This window comes from Panicum virgatum, chromosome 2N (assembly GCF_016808335.1).
Source record: "Panicum virgatum strain AP13 chromosome 2N, P.virgatum_v5, whole genome shotgun sequence".
NCBI classification, from domain to species: domain Eukaryota; kingdom Viridiplantae; phylum Streptophyta; class Magnoliopsida; order Poales; family Poaceae; genus Panicum; species Panicum virgatum.
Window position 1 is genome coordinate 9,848,077 of NC_053146.1, and position 14,257 is coordinate 9,862,333.

Here is a 14,257-nt window from a genome sequence, read left to right on the forward strand (position 1 = left end):
CTGGATGAGGTCTCGAATTACACAACAAAATACTATAGTGAAACCCTTCCAAGCGTGCACAATCCACTCACTCGTTACAATAAAGCCAAAAATGAAACGAACCTCAGCCTATTCAAAGGGCAACTTGGAAGTGCAAGTGGTGCGACTCCTAAGGCCTTGCTCAATGAAGAGTTGCGCACTATCATGATGTATGTGTTGACGAACCTAGTGGAAGTCGAGCCGTACATACAGTAAGTTCTCAACAAACTATTTCCTCGAGTATTAACTATTCTGCATCCAACCCCCTTTACCTCTCGTTTATGTAGGGAATTTACTCAACAATTCTGGCGTCGCCGAAGAGATCCAACCCCGCAGGAAGTTGACGTCATTCTTAAATCCGGTGCGGGACAAAGAGCCCCCGATTTCATTTCTTGGTTCAAGCACAAGGTATAACAAACCATCATGCTTGTTAGACATTTGAAGTTTCTTATCCGTGCGAATAGTATGACAAATCATCATGCTTCTACCTGCAGGCCCAAAATGACGCGTCTATGTGTCCCGAGTTGAGACAGGTTGCCAACGGTTGTGCCTATAGGGTCTTGTCATATTCCGGTTATGACGTTAATGGATATCGCTTTCACACAAGAAGCCACGAGCAGAGTCGGCCCAATCGAAGAACAACAAATTCCGGAGTTTGTACGACAGCCCTTGATGGGGTCGAGTATTATGGCATAATTGAAGAAATCTATGAACTCACATTTCATGGTTGCAAACCTCTTAAGCCTGTCATATTCAAATGCCATTGGTTTGATCCTAACGAAGTGCGACGGACCCCTCATCTCGGCCTAGTCGAAATTCGCCAGTCATCAGTGTATCCAGGAGACGATGTGTATATTGTGGCTCAACAAGCCACGCAAGTTTATTATCTCTCATATCCGTGACAAACTGACGATCGCCTTATGGGTTGGGACGTTGTGTACAAGGTATCACCACACAGTAAAGTACCTATTCCAAATAATGAGGATTACAACATAGACCCAAACACATATGACAGGGAATTCTTTCAAGAAGATGGGCTTGAAGGACATTTTGAGATAGACTTAACCGGAGTGATTGAAATGGAAGTACACAATGATGAAATGGTTGATGACGAGGACGCTGGTGAGGAGGTTCGTAATGCGAAGGACCTAGAATTACTTGAGCGATTACAATTAGGCAATGACAATGAGGATGAAATTCCACCGTTAGAGCACGGGCTTGAACTTCTCGACTTGCGTGATAGTGATGATGAGACATATGATCCAGCTAATCCCGATGAAGATGATTATTTCTAATACATGTATGATCCATACTAATTGATTTATTAATGTTACTTTCTAATTATGTCGCATTTATTTTCTTTCTCTTTATAAGATTGTTTTGTATATATGTGCTGATTGGTTTACTATTTTTAATTGCAGGTGATTGAAGAAAGATGCCGGGCGGCGGACTTCAACGATCGGTCGCCTCACTGTACAGAAGAATGATGCCACACTCGGATGCTTGTGAGGGCTCCGATAGGAGTTCCGGGTTGGGGCGAGGCAAGGGTCAAGGGAAAGGGTGAACCCAAGAGGGGTCGAGGGAAGGGTGGAGGCAGGAGACGTCGAGAGCCTTCACCTGTATCACCGTCTCAGGAGGAGGAGAAGGAGAAGGAGGAGCCTGCCCAGGACCAGGAGCCGAAGCGGGAGGAGGAGGAGTGGCAGGCGGACGCGCAGGAGGAGGAGGGGGAGTCGTCTGAGGAGGACACGGCCGAGTATACCTCTACGCCGGCTGTCTGGTTGCGAGGTCCTTCGCGACTCCCAGATAGGCCGATACCTGTTGCCTTGTGCCCGCTGATTCGACCGAGCGGGGATATGTAAGTAATTTGACATGTTATTACTATTCATTTCCTAACTCGAAAATCACGGTACAAACTAATATTTTCTCTTAATCACTTTTGCAGGAGTTGGACTGTCCTCAGTGGCGGTGCTCACAAACGCAAGGTCAACGGCATTCTAAGTCTTTTGTGCAGGGACCACTTTCCAGGCTTGGTCCACTATCAAGGACGGTACGAGCCGGCCTGGACGTGGGACCACTACATCGCCGCCAATAACGATCAGTTGGATCGGAGCGTCAGAGTCTTTGAGAACAAGGCGGAGTGGGTAAAGGCCGAGCTCTGGGTAAGCTTTCCCCGGCAAAAAATGGTCAATACATCACATTCATTGAACATTTTGTTAATAATGACATGATCCATCGTCTTTATATGCAGGATTTTTACAGGTGTGACGAGGGATACGAGGAGCGGGCGGCGATTGTGGCTCACAATCGATGCGTTAAACTCGTGAAGGACATGCATTATGAGGCGCAAGTCTAGTGCGTCATCAACTATTGTGCACATTTCCTAAAGCAGAAGATCGGGAATACTGAGGCGAGGGATTTGAAGCTGACCCGAGAGCAATATTTACAAGTAAGTTCAAATTTATTGTAAGATGAAAAACATCGTTAAATGTCTCTCTTCTTACATGTCATGCGTTTGATCACATGTAGGTTCCTGCGTGGTGGTGTCGTAATGACACCGTGTGCTGGGAGCGTATAGTGGACAACTGGTTCGACCCCGAGTGGCAGGCTTTGCACGACGCTGGCCGGCAGCGGCGATTACTGATGCCAGGTCCAGCTCACCATCAAGGCAGCCTCAACAACGATGAGTGCAGGGCTAGATGGGTACACACTACACAGACTCATTTCTCTAATCTAACGTTCAATTCAGCATAATTTGTAATCAACTTCTTCCTTTTTCGTAGTCGTCCTCACATGAAGGCCAGGAGTGCAATCCGTTCGTGGGATGGGCTCTGGCCCGCAAGGGCAAGGTGACATCCAACGTCACCTACAACCCTGACGACCCACCCTCGGCGTACAGCAACCCGTCCGTCCACAGTCGTATCCAGGCGTACACAGAGATGGGAAGACAGGTCCATGGGCCAGACTGGGATCCGAGCTCGCAGCCCCTTGATGGAGAAGTCATTATGAGGGTGGGAGGAGGCAAGAAACATGGGCGCTACTACATTGGCGATGGCCTTGTAGACACGGCCAACACTCCCACCCTCTCCCAGATTCGAGCGAGGAGCACGGCCAATAGCCCGGCCATACGCCCACGGTTGTCCGCGTCGCAGCTCCAAGTGCAGGAACTTCATGTTATTTCTTATTTATTCATAGTTCTTTTGTTTTGTACATATATTTGCTTTGCATTGTAACATTGTCATGAACTATTGTAGCACCAAATGCAAGCGCAACAGGCGGCGTACGAGGCGGCGTTGGCCGAAGAGAGGAGGATACGACAAGAGAACGAGCAGAAGCAGGCGGCCGAGATGACCCAGATGTACAACTACATTCAAAGTCTTTCTGTCCAAATGGGTAATCCCATCCCAGCCTTCCCTGTGGCTCCTGCTCCTACTACTCCTCCGGTGAGTATCTTGAAAACCCTTTAGTTTCTTTTGAAGTATTAGATACTTAGAGAACTTTAGACTTAGAGACTGTGACTTATATTACTCACTTTACGATTTAGGGGACCTACATATTTAGACTTGTTTAGATTATAACTTGAGAACTTGGTTTTTGTCTCACCTGCAATTTACTGTCTTACATTTTTTGCAGAATCTATCGACGGCATCGAATACGCCAGACTTGTCGCCGGCCATCTCACCGACGCTCCCACAGCAGTTGTTCCCACCTCAGTTCGGCGGCCCACCACCGTTCGACGGCCCACCATAGTCATAAACTTGTTTATTTCAATATTTATGGATTTGTGAACATCTGGATATGTATTTGTGAACTTCTGGATATGTTGTGAACTTCTGGATATGTTGTGAACTTGTAGGACTTTGCATTGTACTTCTGGATGTGTTTGAAGTTATTTGTGGCTAGTTGTGATATATATATTGTGATATATAGTGCTTGTGATGTTTGTTGTGATATGTAATGCCTGTGATATATATGTTGTGATATGGGGTCCTTTATACGTGAAAAACAAAAAAAATAGGATTTGTTTGGTCACTTTGCCGTGTGCCAGGGACTAGGCACACGGCAAAGTGACCATTTGGCCAGCCATGAACAACAAGTTCGCCGTGTGCCAAGACTGGGCACACGGCGAACTGACCATTGTGGCGAACTGACCATTGTTCGCCGTGTGCCAGGGAAAAGGCACACGGCGAACCTAAACACTTTGCCGTGTGCCAAAACACTGGGCACACGGCGAAGAGCTCTGCTGCTGGGCCCCGCGTGACCAAGTTCGCTGTGTGCCTATCCAGGTGGCACATGGCGAAGTGGGAAATTTCGCCGTGTGCCACTTCCTGGCACACGGCGAAGTCTTCTATCACGCCGTTAGGCCGTCCTCACGATGTCAATGTCTTTTTTTTTTGCCGTGTACCCTTGGATACACACGGCGAATGTGTTTGCCGTGTGCCCGATAAATGGCACACGGCAAACTAGGCCTTTGCCATGGCTAGCGCTGCCGTTGGGGGTTCACCGTCGGCCACCGACGGCGAAAACTTCGCCGTGTGCCTACTAAGCCTTTGCCGTGTGCTTGGTGCATATGGCGAATTAGCCAATTCCGGTAGTGAAGATGCTTTTGCGTGATATGCGAATCACTTTGGGAGCCTACATAAGAGTAAACTAACATAGTTGGAAGCTGCATGCGTATCTGTATGATTGAAGAAACTGATAAATAAAATAATATAAAGGAAGGCGTAGTGTGCTATCTATATACTGGTGCTGTAGGTAAAAAGATACATTGGGTACCGCTGTATGGGCATCAGCATTCTGCGCAGCCTGTGAGGAGGATTCTCCAATCACACTTCTCCCATTGTTCATTTTCTATTGAAAATTGAAGCGCTAGTTATATGTTGCACAAAGGAAGAGCATACATAAGTAAACATTCCATCTATAAGTTAGGCAATAGGAAAAAGGGGGAAATTCTAATAAACACATTGACGATGGATCATATATGCATGCTCAGAAAAGAGAGAAGAGTAAAGAGACAATTATAAGCACGTGAAAATATCTTTGCACCCTTTTTATGTCGCAGATTTGGGCATGTGGAGCAAGCATTATTCTTTTGTTCCTTTGGTCTAGAAATAGTGGGAAGACGTTTGAGAGGATAATAAATTACCTAGTACACGAGTGCTGGGCTGGATGCGGCAGATCAGTGAGAAGCAAGTGTTGTAACCTGCTCTATAAATATCTATAAATAGGCATGGAAGGTGCGCCTGCAATATATGAACAATTTGTGGATTGATTGAGACATGAGCTAGCAGCGTAGCATCTAGGCCCTGTTTGGTTTACGTGTAGTACTAGCACATATTTCTCGAGAAAAGAATCTTTAATGCATGGAGTACTAAACGAAGTTTATTTGCAAAATCTTTTCACGGATGGGTGTAACTTTTCACGACGAATCTAATGATAGTAATTAATCGATGATTGGCTACAGTGATGTTACAGTAACCATCCTCGAATCGTGAGGTCAAAGGCCTCATTAGATTCGTCTCGCGAAGTAGAACACGGCTGTGAATTAGTTTTGTAAATTGTCTTTATTTAGTACCCTTAATTATTGGTCAAAATTTTTGTACTACTTGTGCTAACCTAAACCAAACAGCGCCCTAGCATGCAGTGCAAACTGCAGCGGTGCATGTGATGTGACACAACACTTGATTGGTGCATGTGTGATGTGACGCAACAAAACTACACTATTAATAAATACACAGGAACCAACTTTCCTATATGAAACAATGTTGCGGACTGAGCATGACACACGTTTCTCTTTGTGTCTCCAAGTAGCACAGGGAGGACACATACTTCAAAGCCTATAAGAAGGGCACGCCTGATGGGGGGAATAGCAAGAAAAGCCCTCAACGCACCCACCCCTGCAATAGGGAACGAGTAGAGGTATGTTTAATTATAACTACTGCATTTCTATATTCTTATATTACCTATGTTCATTAAATTTATAGTTGGTCATTATTACATTTATATTTTTAAAAGTAGGCGCAGGCTGTAGCCATTATCATTTTCCTGGGATATTTTTTTTTGAAAATATTATTTTGTCATATACTCAGCTTGGATCATACAAACATACACTATATACGCCTTCTATTTTCTGTTTCAGTTCAAGCCTGAATATGACCTTGAGTTACGTGAAGATCCTAGCACGAGTTGTGAATGAACTTGGACTGAGGGCACCCAAAATAGCATATGAGAAAAGAGCTAACGGAACCTTCCATGCTGTTATAGAAGTGCACCTTGTCAACTGGACATCTTGGGGATTTCGTGGCCCACGGGAATTTAAAGCAACTTCTTCCATTTCCGCTAGAACAGCTATTAGGAAAGCTGCTTATAATGTTGTCCAGCGTTTGGAGAAATCTGGCCTCGTTAAAATCAGGGACTTTAGAGGGAAGGTTTTGAAGCTGTGGAAGAAAAGAGCCATGGAGATAGCAAAAATATGCAAGGAAGTTGTTGAAGAAAGAGATGAGCTTGAGAGAGATTTCACATTCCTCCAAAATAATCGTGCTAGGCTGCTTATAGAAAATGGTAAAATGAAAGGAAAAATGACAAGGCTCAAGAAGAAAGTATCATGTGCAATGGTCATTAAAGAAGAAAATGCCAGGCTGATTGCTGAAAACAAGGATCTACAGGCAGAAATTAGAGTTCTGAAGAAGCGGCTATCAGAAACTAAGAATGGAGATATGTAAGCATTTTCAAGTATCTAGAATTAATCTGTCAGTCATGAAGTCAGAAAGTTAAGCTGATTAGTACTAAGTTGCTGGCGTATATCGCGAGGGCTAGCTAGTAGTGATAAATGGACACTGTGTGACACTCCTTTGTAAAATTCACCGTGCAGAGGTGGATTCAATCATTATGTATGGCAACGTGCATGGCATGTCCAATCTAGGTGTGCTGTAATAATGGAGGAGATAGTTTGGATCCAAGACAAGATACATCCATGCCTCACGTGCCCGAATTGCTTAAATTTTTTCCCATTAACACAGTTATTAGCCGCAAATCCAATTCTACGTGTGAGCGCTGGCAGGCGCCCGGCGTCCGCGCGATCGATTTCGGACCGAGCTGCTCGCACGCCAATAAGCCACGAGTGTGGAACCTAAGCTCGATTTCCTGTCTCACACCACATCAAAACTCACCCCATAAAATCCATTTGAACCCAACCTGACAGGCCTAGGTCATATTTTGGGTCATCAATTGTGACCAACTTGCATTCTGAATGGCTTGTTTCGATGTGCTTGTCCGGGCACTAATTGTTTCCTAGTGTGCAACTTTACCTAACGCTGCACTTTCTGGGTGCATACTATTTTTGGTACAAAGACTGTGCAACAAAGGACACTATTTGCTCATAGTGAAACTGAATAGTTGATGGAATCCATGCCTCGCATGCACGACAAATGAATGGTAAACTGCTGGGCTCCATGAGATGAAAAGCAGTACCCACGTGCACTTAGCAGATAAATACAAGTGTAACTCTTTCCTCTATGTTTCTTTTCACTTGGTGATATTTGTAGAGCTACCTAGATTTGAAAAGAAATACTCGAACCAATAAATTGGTTGCTAGACAAAAAAAAAACTTCTCAAACCATTACTGAGGGACCTTTAATAAGTTGGTAATGACTTCTTGACAGCCGGCCGTATTCTCGTTTAGTGGAATGGCCGGCTGCATCCACCGTCCATCCACCATCCAACAACTGCAGCACCAATACAACATGCCTGATTTAATTTCTCTTTCCACTTCCTCCATCCCCGATGCCCGTACGTCTCGCTTCCTCTTTCCCCATTTTCTCTGCCTCTCCAAGCCCCTTCTCTCTCAGCCACTCGCCGCCGGCGAGGAGGCTCGGCCCCGCGCTCGCTCGCGGTGGTTGGATTGTGCCAGTGTGGGTGGGGCGGCCTGATCTGAGCGTACGCCGCATGACCCGCGATCTGCTTGTGGAAGTGCTAGATCCCGCCTAGGCGGCTTCGCATCTACGGGAGGGGTGCGGGACCTAGGTAACCAGCGCATGGTGGTTGCCGGATTTCGAATGCTGTCACTCCAACCCTTGTCATCTCCTTCGCGATGCTTGTAGGGAGCTCGTCGCTCTTGGGGTAGCTCGAGATCCACCTGAGTCGTGCTTCCGCCTGATGGTGGATCCGTCGGAGCTCGCAATATCCCAGCAGGGCTGCTCCAATCGACACCCATGGCGACCTCCTTTGCGCGTTGCTAGCGACTAGTGGAACGCCGCAAAGCAGCTCGGTGGAACCAGCAAGGAAGTGGTGGCGATTCGGCTGGTAAGCTCTACTATGCTTTGTGGTCATGCATGCGTCATGGTAGTTAGATGCATTTCTCCATCAGTTGTTCTGAACCATCAATTCTACCACCACCCTGCTTTGTGCGCCTGTGCCTAGAGCACACTAATGGAGGAATTGACATGTTTCCCGGCCAGATTTAGCCATCCAGGTGGTGATTATAGTTAGAGTTAGGATGACATTGCTAATTGCTCTCAAAAGGAGTTCCAAAGTGCGGACTGCTAATTTAGTCAGTGAGCTAAATTGGGTGGACATTATCCATCCGGAGATAAAATTAGACAAGATGGTGAAATGAATTCTTTATGAAAGTCTCACGTGATTTTAACTATTTGTCTAAGTGACTTTAACTATCTAATCTTTTTTTTCCTTCCTCCATCCCCGCTGCTCCCTCTTTCTCTTTTCTCATTAAAATGCTTAACTAATATCACTAAAATGCTTGTTACTTTGTTCATTGATCGAGTATCTGATCTAGTACAAATCCTAGTAATAGATTTACATGCACCAAATGCTCTTTATATATTCTTTTCCTAAGTTTTAGTTTTCATATATGACCTGTCAAAGCTCTTAAGTTCTTTATTTTGCTTATTAGTTCTTTCCCTAGCACTGCTGGTGCTCATTGCTGATTCACAAGCCCACTATAATACCCAGAAATTATAGTTTTAACTGTATTTTTAATCTTTAAGCTAATCCTTTCATTCTTTTTCTTATTTAGTTGTAGTTTATGCAATGGCTAGATGACAAAAGCGTTAACAAGGCACTATGTCATCATCTACCATGGTACGCATTATTACACTATCTGCAAAATATGTTGAAGGTAGCAAGTTATGTGTCCTAGTATTTTCTGCGAGGCAACACTTTTGTTGTAAGATATTTGTTATGTGTAATAACATGGCTTTTAAATGGCTCCTAGAACCCTACTATATCTTTTAGTTTTAGTTTTGTTGTCTTATTTCTCTGTTCAGATTAAAGGATAAGGACATTAGCCAATAACATGGAGTTTATTTAGGCAATTTATAGGTAGGACTTTGGCAATAATATTATTATAGATGAGCAATAATATGGTTCATAATAAGCATATTCCCCATATGCAACAACAAAAATATCAACACTAGGAGTGCAAATTTTTTACTTGATGATCCCTGATGTCCTAAATGAAGCATGGATATGCTATTTTTATTCAAATTTGCATGGGGGTGGCACTGTCATCAGTATAACTATACTATCTGCAAAATATGTTGTAGATAGCAAGTTATGTGTCCTACTATTTTATGCGAGGCAACATTTTAAGATAATTGTTGTGCATAATAATATGGATTTTCAATGCCCCCGGAACCATCTTTTAGTTTTGTTGTCTTTTTTCTATGTTTAGATTAAAGGATAAGGACATTAGCCAATAATATGGAGTTTATTTAGGCAATTTATAGGTAGAAATTAGGCAATAATATTATTATAAATGAGCAATAATATGATTCCCAATGAGCATTTTTCCCATATGTAACAACAAAAGTATCAACACTAGGAGTGCAAATAATTTACTTGATGATGCCTGATGTACTAAAAGAAGTCTGGATGTGCTATTTGCCTATTTTTGTTCAGATTTGCATGAATGGGAAAGCAAGGGGCGAATTTGAGCGATGTTATGCGCCATTTTTTCAAATTCTAGTTATCCTTTTCTCTTTTCTTCCTTGATTTCCTGATGAACTGAAACCAACATTATTAGGTGGTTTTGGGTAGTTAAGTTGTTTTCTACTTGCACCATGTTGCTTAATTGGATTGCCTATAATTTACAGTAGTTTCACCCCTTTGCTTCAGGGTGACAGGAACATCAATAGCTCCATTCCTCTTGTTTGGTTGAGTAGCAGCGGCGGTAGGAGTTGTTTTGTCGTCGCAACAGCTACAATACCTATCACCATCAGCTTGGGTAGGTTAACAGATTAGCGCTCCAGCAAGGTTTCAGATATAAGGTAGGTATATGGATTTTCAATTTCACGCTATAGTAATGCTAGTGCTAGTTCCATTATTTAATAATCATTGTTTGCTTGCTTTGGCAGGTCAATTGAGTAGTTCATTAGTTTATTCATCAAAATGAATTTTCTATCTATGAATTAAATGCTACTTCTGTGTGGATGAGAAGAGCAACTAAAGAATGATGAGATGAGAAGAACTACTTTATGTGGATGTTCTGTCTATGAAGTAAAATGCTACTTTTGCAGGAATTTCATTTCGATTTTCCCTGTTTCAATGAAGAAACAATATTGTTTTGAACCAGGTTCATTTGCTTGTACATTTATTCTAAATTGCTTATGAGTAAGTATAATATGCTTTTAGATTTTAACAAAAATGCTTCTCACTTTAAAGAGATCCAAATATATCGAAGTGAGATCTTGTATTAAAGTTTTTGTTTAGGTCAATGCAACGGTACAATCATATTTGAATTTTATTGCTCAGCTGTAAAGTTACGTCTTTTTTCAACTTGTGACTTGTTTCTTGGCGGGAATCTTGTGGGGGCCCACTGGGCACCGATGGAGTGATTTGTGCATGCAAAAACACGCTAATATAAGATTTTGCCAGAAAAGAAAAAAAAATAATAGCAGAGGGTTTTAATTTTCAAAAATGGAAAGGCCGTAAGACCAGACGAATTAGCCAGGCCCTAATAAGTTTTGTCTCTATTACTAATGAGCTCTGTAATTCAAAGAATAATTGGTTCCCATCTGAACACCTGTTTCCAATTAACTGTCTAACATACTGGGTTTAACCCACCAATAGCCATGACGCGGTGCCCACCGTCGGCTAAAAAAAATATGATGCAGTGCGTAGCAGCTTTTAGGAATCCGACAATAGCTTTTTCCAAGACCCCCTAATATAAGACATTAAAGTCAACACATTCTATAGTTACACACGTAGGCAAAATTCCCTATAATGTGGAATGGTCTTTCCAGGTAGATTGGGGCACATTGACACCTCTAGATAGAATACGCGAGCAAGAACTAAAAATATATCACATGCAAAGTGTGGTAACAAAGACTAAAGATACTCGTGATTAGCAACCAAGTGCACACACATGCATAATGATGCCTGCCTTAAAGCATCGTCCACTAAGTCCAATTGCAAAGGTTATTAGGAATGTGTACATGGGACGCCTAACATAGAAGCTAATAACCTTGAGGGACCGAAACTGGCGACCGAGGGGAGGGGGGGGGGGGGGGTTTGAATGAGAGCCGATCAAAATTTCTTTCGAAATCGATCCGTCGGCCTATATCCCGAAAATCACCACAAACCCTCAAATCCTAGATGAGGTGTGGAGTAGTTATAAAAGAGCTAAACCAACACAAATCACCCCTAGGAACGAGCGAGAGAAAGCACGGAAGCGATCGAGAAAAACTGCAGATCTAGCAGTCAGGGACCGGTCAGACCGCTTGCTCTGGGCGGTCAAACCGGTCGGGCTGGATTTGAAATTCTAGACCTGTCAGACCGGTTGCTCCGACCGGTCAGACCGGTTGCTGCGACCGGTTAGACCGCTTCTGCTCAGAACAGAATTCTATCCCGCGAACTCGAGGTGATTTCAAGATTACTCGTTCAAATCATCACCAAATGGTCTCAAAATTTGCAGGGAGGTTCCTGGGATAGAGACGAACCTCTCCACAAAAGGAATCAACCCAAAACGCAAAGGATCACAAGAATTTCATGGGGGAAAGAGGTAAAAGAGGGTTTTCTAAAAACTCCAAAAACCTCAATCCGAGGGACTCGTGATTCTCGGGGGTTTAGCTCTAGGCTAGATGGTCGAGAAGCAAATCACGGAGTCCCTAAACCCACCAAGAGAAAGCTTTAATCTCAAAAAACCACTAAAAGAGAGGAAATCAATCCATGGACAAAAGATGAACGGGAACACAAAAGAGCTGCTCAAAAGGGTCCTCGATTACATTCAAATTCATCGTGATTTATAGAGGAATTTACCTATACAAGAGCTAGACCTCCACCCATTCATCCACCCTCTCAAATTTGTGGACCTAGCTATAATCTAGACCACGTTTTCCATGGAGACCTCGGCCTAACCCTAGAACAGAGAGAGGAGCAAGGAAAAACAGAAAATGACTCGTGGCTTGGAGGCTCCCCTATCCAAGGGGCAGGTCAGATGTATTTATACGACCTCGGGGGCGACCGATCAGACCGGTCTCACAGACTGGTCAGACCGGTTCCTTCCAGAAATGACCTCCACCCTGACTCGTACACTAAAACGCCCGTAGGGGCAAAATCGGAAAGGGTACAAGATCTCATCCGACGGCGGAGTTTCTTTTTTCGACTCGAAGCCTTCTCCGCGATGCCGCCACGTCGATGCAGATCTGATCCGCGGTTTTGAGGGGTCCGCGAAACCCGGTGAGATGACCGGTTTTGTGAAAACCGCCAAAACTCCACGCGCGGGAAGATTCCCGCCTCCACGCCGTGGCCCTGGACGCCGTTCCCGCCTCGGCCTTCTGGCGGCCCTATACGCCGCCCGACGCCCGTCACCTCCTCGCACGCAGCGAGGCCCTAGACGTCGTCGACGCCCGTCACCTCCGCCAGTCCCGAGACCGACGCCCGTGCCTCCACGACTTGGCGTCTTCAACCGCCGTCCGCCAGCTTGGTTTTGTGGCGCAAACCAAGAAACCCATCATCCACCGGTGCTTGCGCCCTCGATCCAGGAGTGGACGCCACAGCTGCCGCCCGGCCCGAGCTCCGGTCCCGGCTGCCCTTCACCGCCGTCCACCGCACGGTCCATCGGCCACAGCACCTCCACGGCAGCTCACCGTCGACACTCGATGCCCATGTACCTGCAACCAAAGACCAAGCACACGATCACACCGCACGGTTGACAATTCACTCATCACAACCAGGAGTGAGTACTGCTCATTCCTCAAACCTTCTAGACAGCGAAACAAAATTAGTATATGGTGTTTACTATACTGTAATGACATGTCTTGACATGACTCCTACTGACCATGAACATTGAACGGTAGGTTGATGTTTCCTCGGTAAATGCCCATGCAACTGTTGCGAAATAGTTTGGAATGGGAGCTTGAGCAACAAGGCCGCACAAACTGTAGTTTTGACCATGTAAACAAGGAGCCATCCCTCCACACTATATATAGGGCTGAAGGCAAAACAAGTTAGAGCCAAAAAAATTGCAACGATGGAGAACCAATTGAACCAGGAAGAAGAACAACGTAATTGTACCGGATGGGTGAACCCTTCAGCAAACACTCAAAATGGAGGTAACCCGCACCACCTGTATTTTTCTCAATCCATCTGTCTAGGGCCTAGCAAAGATCGTGAGGCTAGAGCAAAAACACTGAAGAGATGTGCAATTGCATCAACTTTGGGCTCCTTGGAAAGCACTCCAGAGGTTGCCGAATGCATATTACGTGAGGTCTATAATTTTGAGTATCCATGGAAAGCAGTCCCACTAGGAAATAGAACATACCTTATTGAGTTCCCAACGATAAGCATCTTAGAGAAGGCAGCAATTGGTCAAGTATTATTTGGCTCCAACAACGCACTGGTGGTAAGAAAATGGCAGGAGAATATAGGAGCATATGGAATACTGCAAAGGTTCTGAGTGAGGATTAGAGGACTGCCTAGAGAATGCTGGGTTTGGGATGATGTAAAGGGTATTCTTGACCTTTTTTGTATGCTAGAAAAGATTGCATGTAGTGAAGCTACAAAGGACAGCCGTGATTATGTGAGAGCATTAGTTGTTGCTGCTGGATCTGAGTGTTTTCCAATTTCTGCTAGAGTTAGCATCAATACTAAGCTCCACAATGTGTATATTCATGCTGAAATTGGCCAAGGTATGAATCCTTCAGAGGTGGAAACGAAGTATGGTAACCCTGAATCCACACCTGGATTAGAAGGACCATCAAAGAACAGATGGAGAGAGTTCCGTGTG

The 14,257-nt window shown here is 44.4% G+C and overlaps 1 protein-coding gene and 1 long non-coding RNA gene across 2 annotated transcripts; both read left to right on the forward strand.

Annotated features, from left to right (window-relative positions):
• Window positions 1-88: 88 nt before the first annotated feature.
• Window positions 89-1,583, forward strand: LOC120658711. Its single transcript, XR_005668816.1, has 3 exons — window positions 89-230; window positions 306-1,318; window positions 1,440-1,583. It is a non-coding gene; the product is annotated as an uncharacterized LOC120658711 (long non-coding RNA).
• Window positions 1,584-6,166: 4,583 nt separating this feature from the next.
• Window positions 6,167-6,897, forward strand: LOC120658729. The gene has a single exon (XM_039936948.1). It carries the CDS (start codon window positions 6,168-6,170, stop codon window positions 6,735-6,737), a length of 570 nt encoding a protein of 189 aa, XP_039792882.1. The 5' UTR covers window position 6,167; the 3' UTR covers window positions 6,738-6,897.
• Window positions 6,898-14,257: the final 7,360 nt, after the last annotated feature.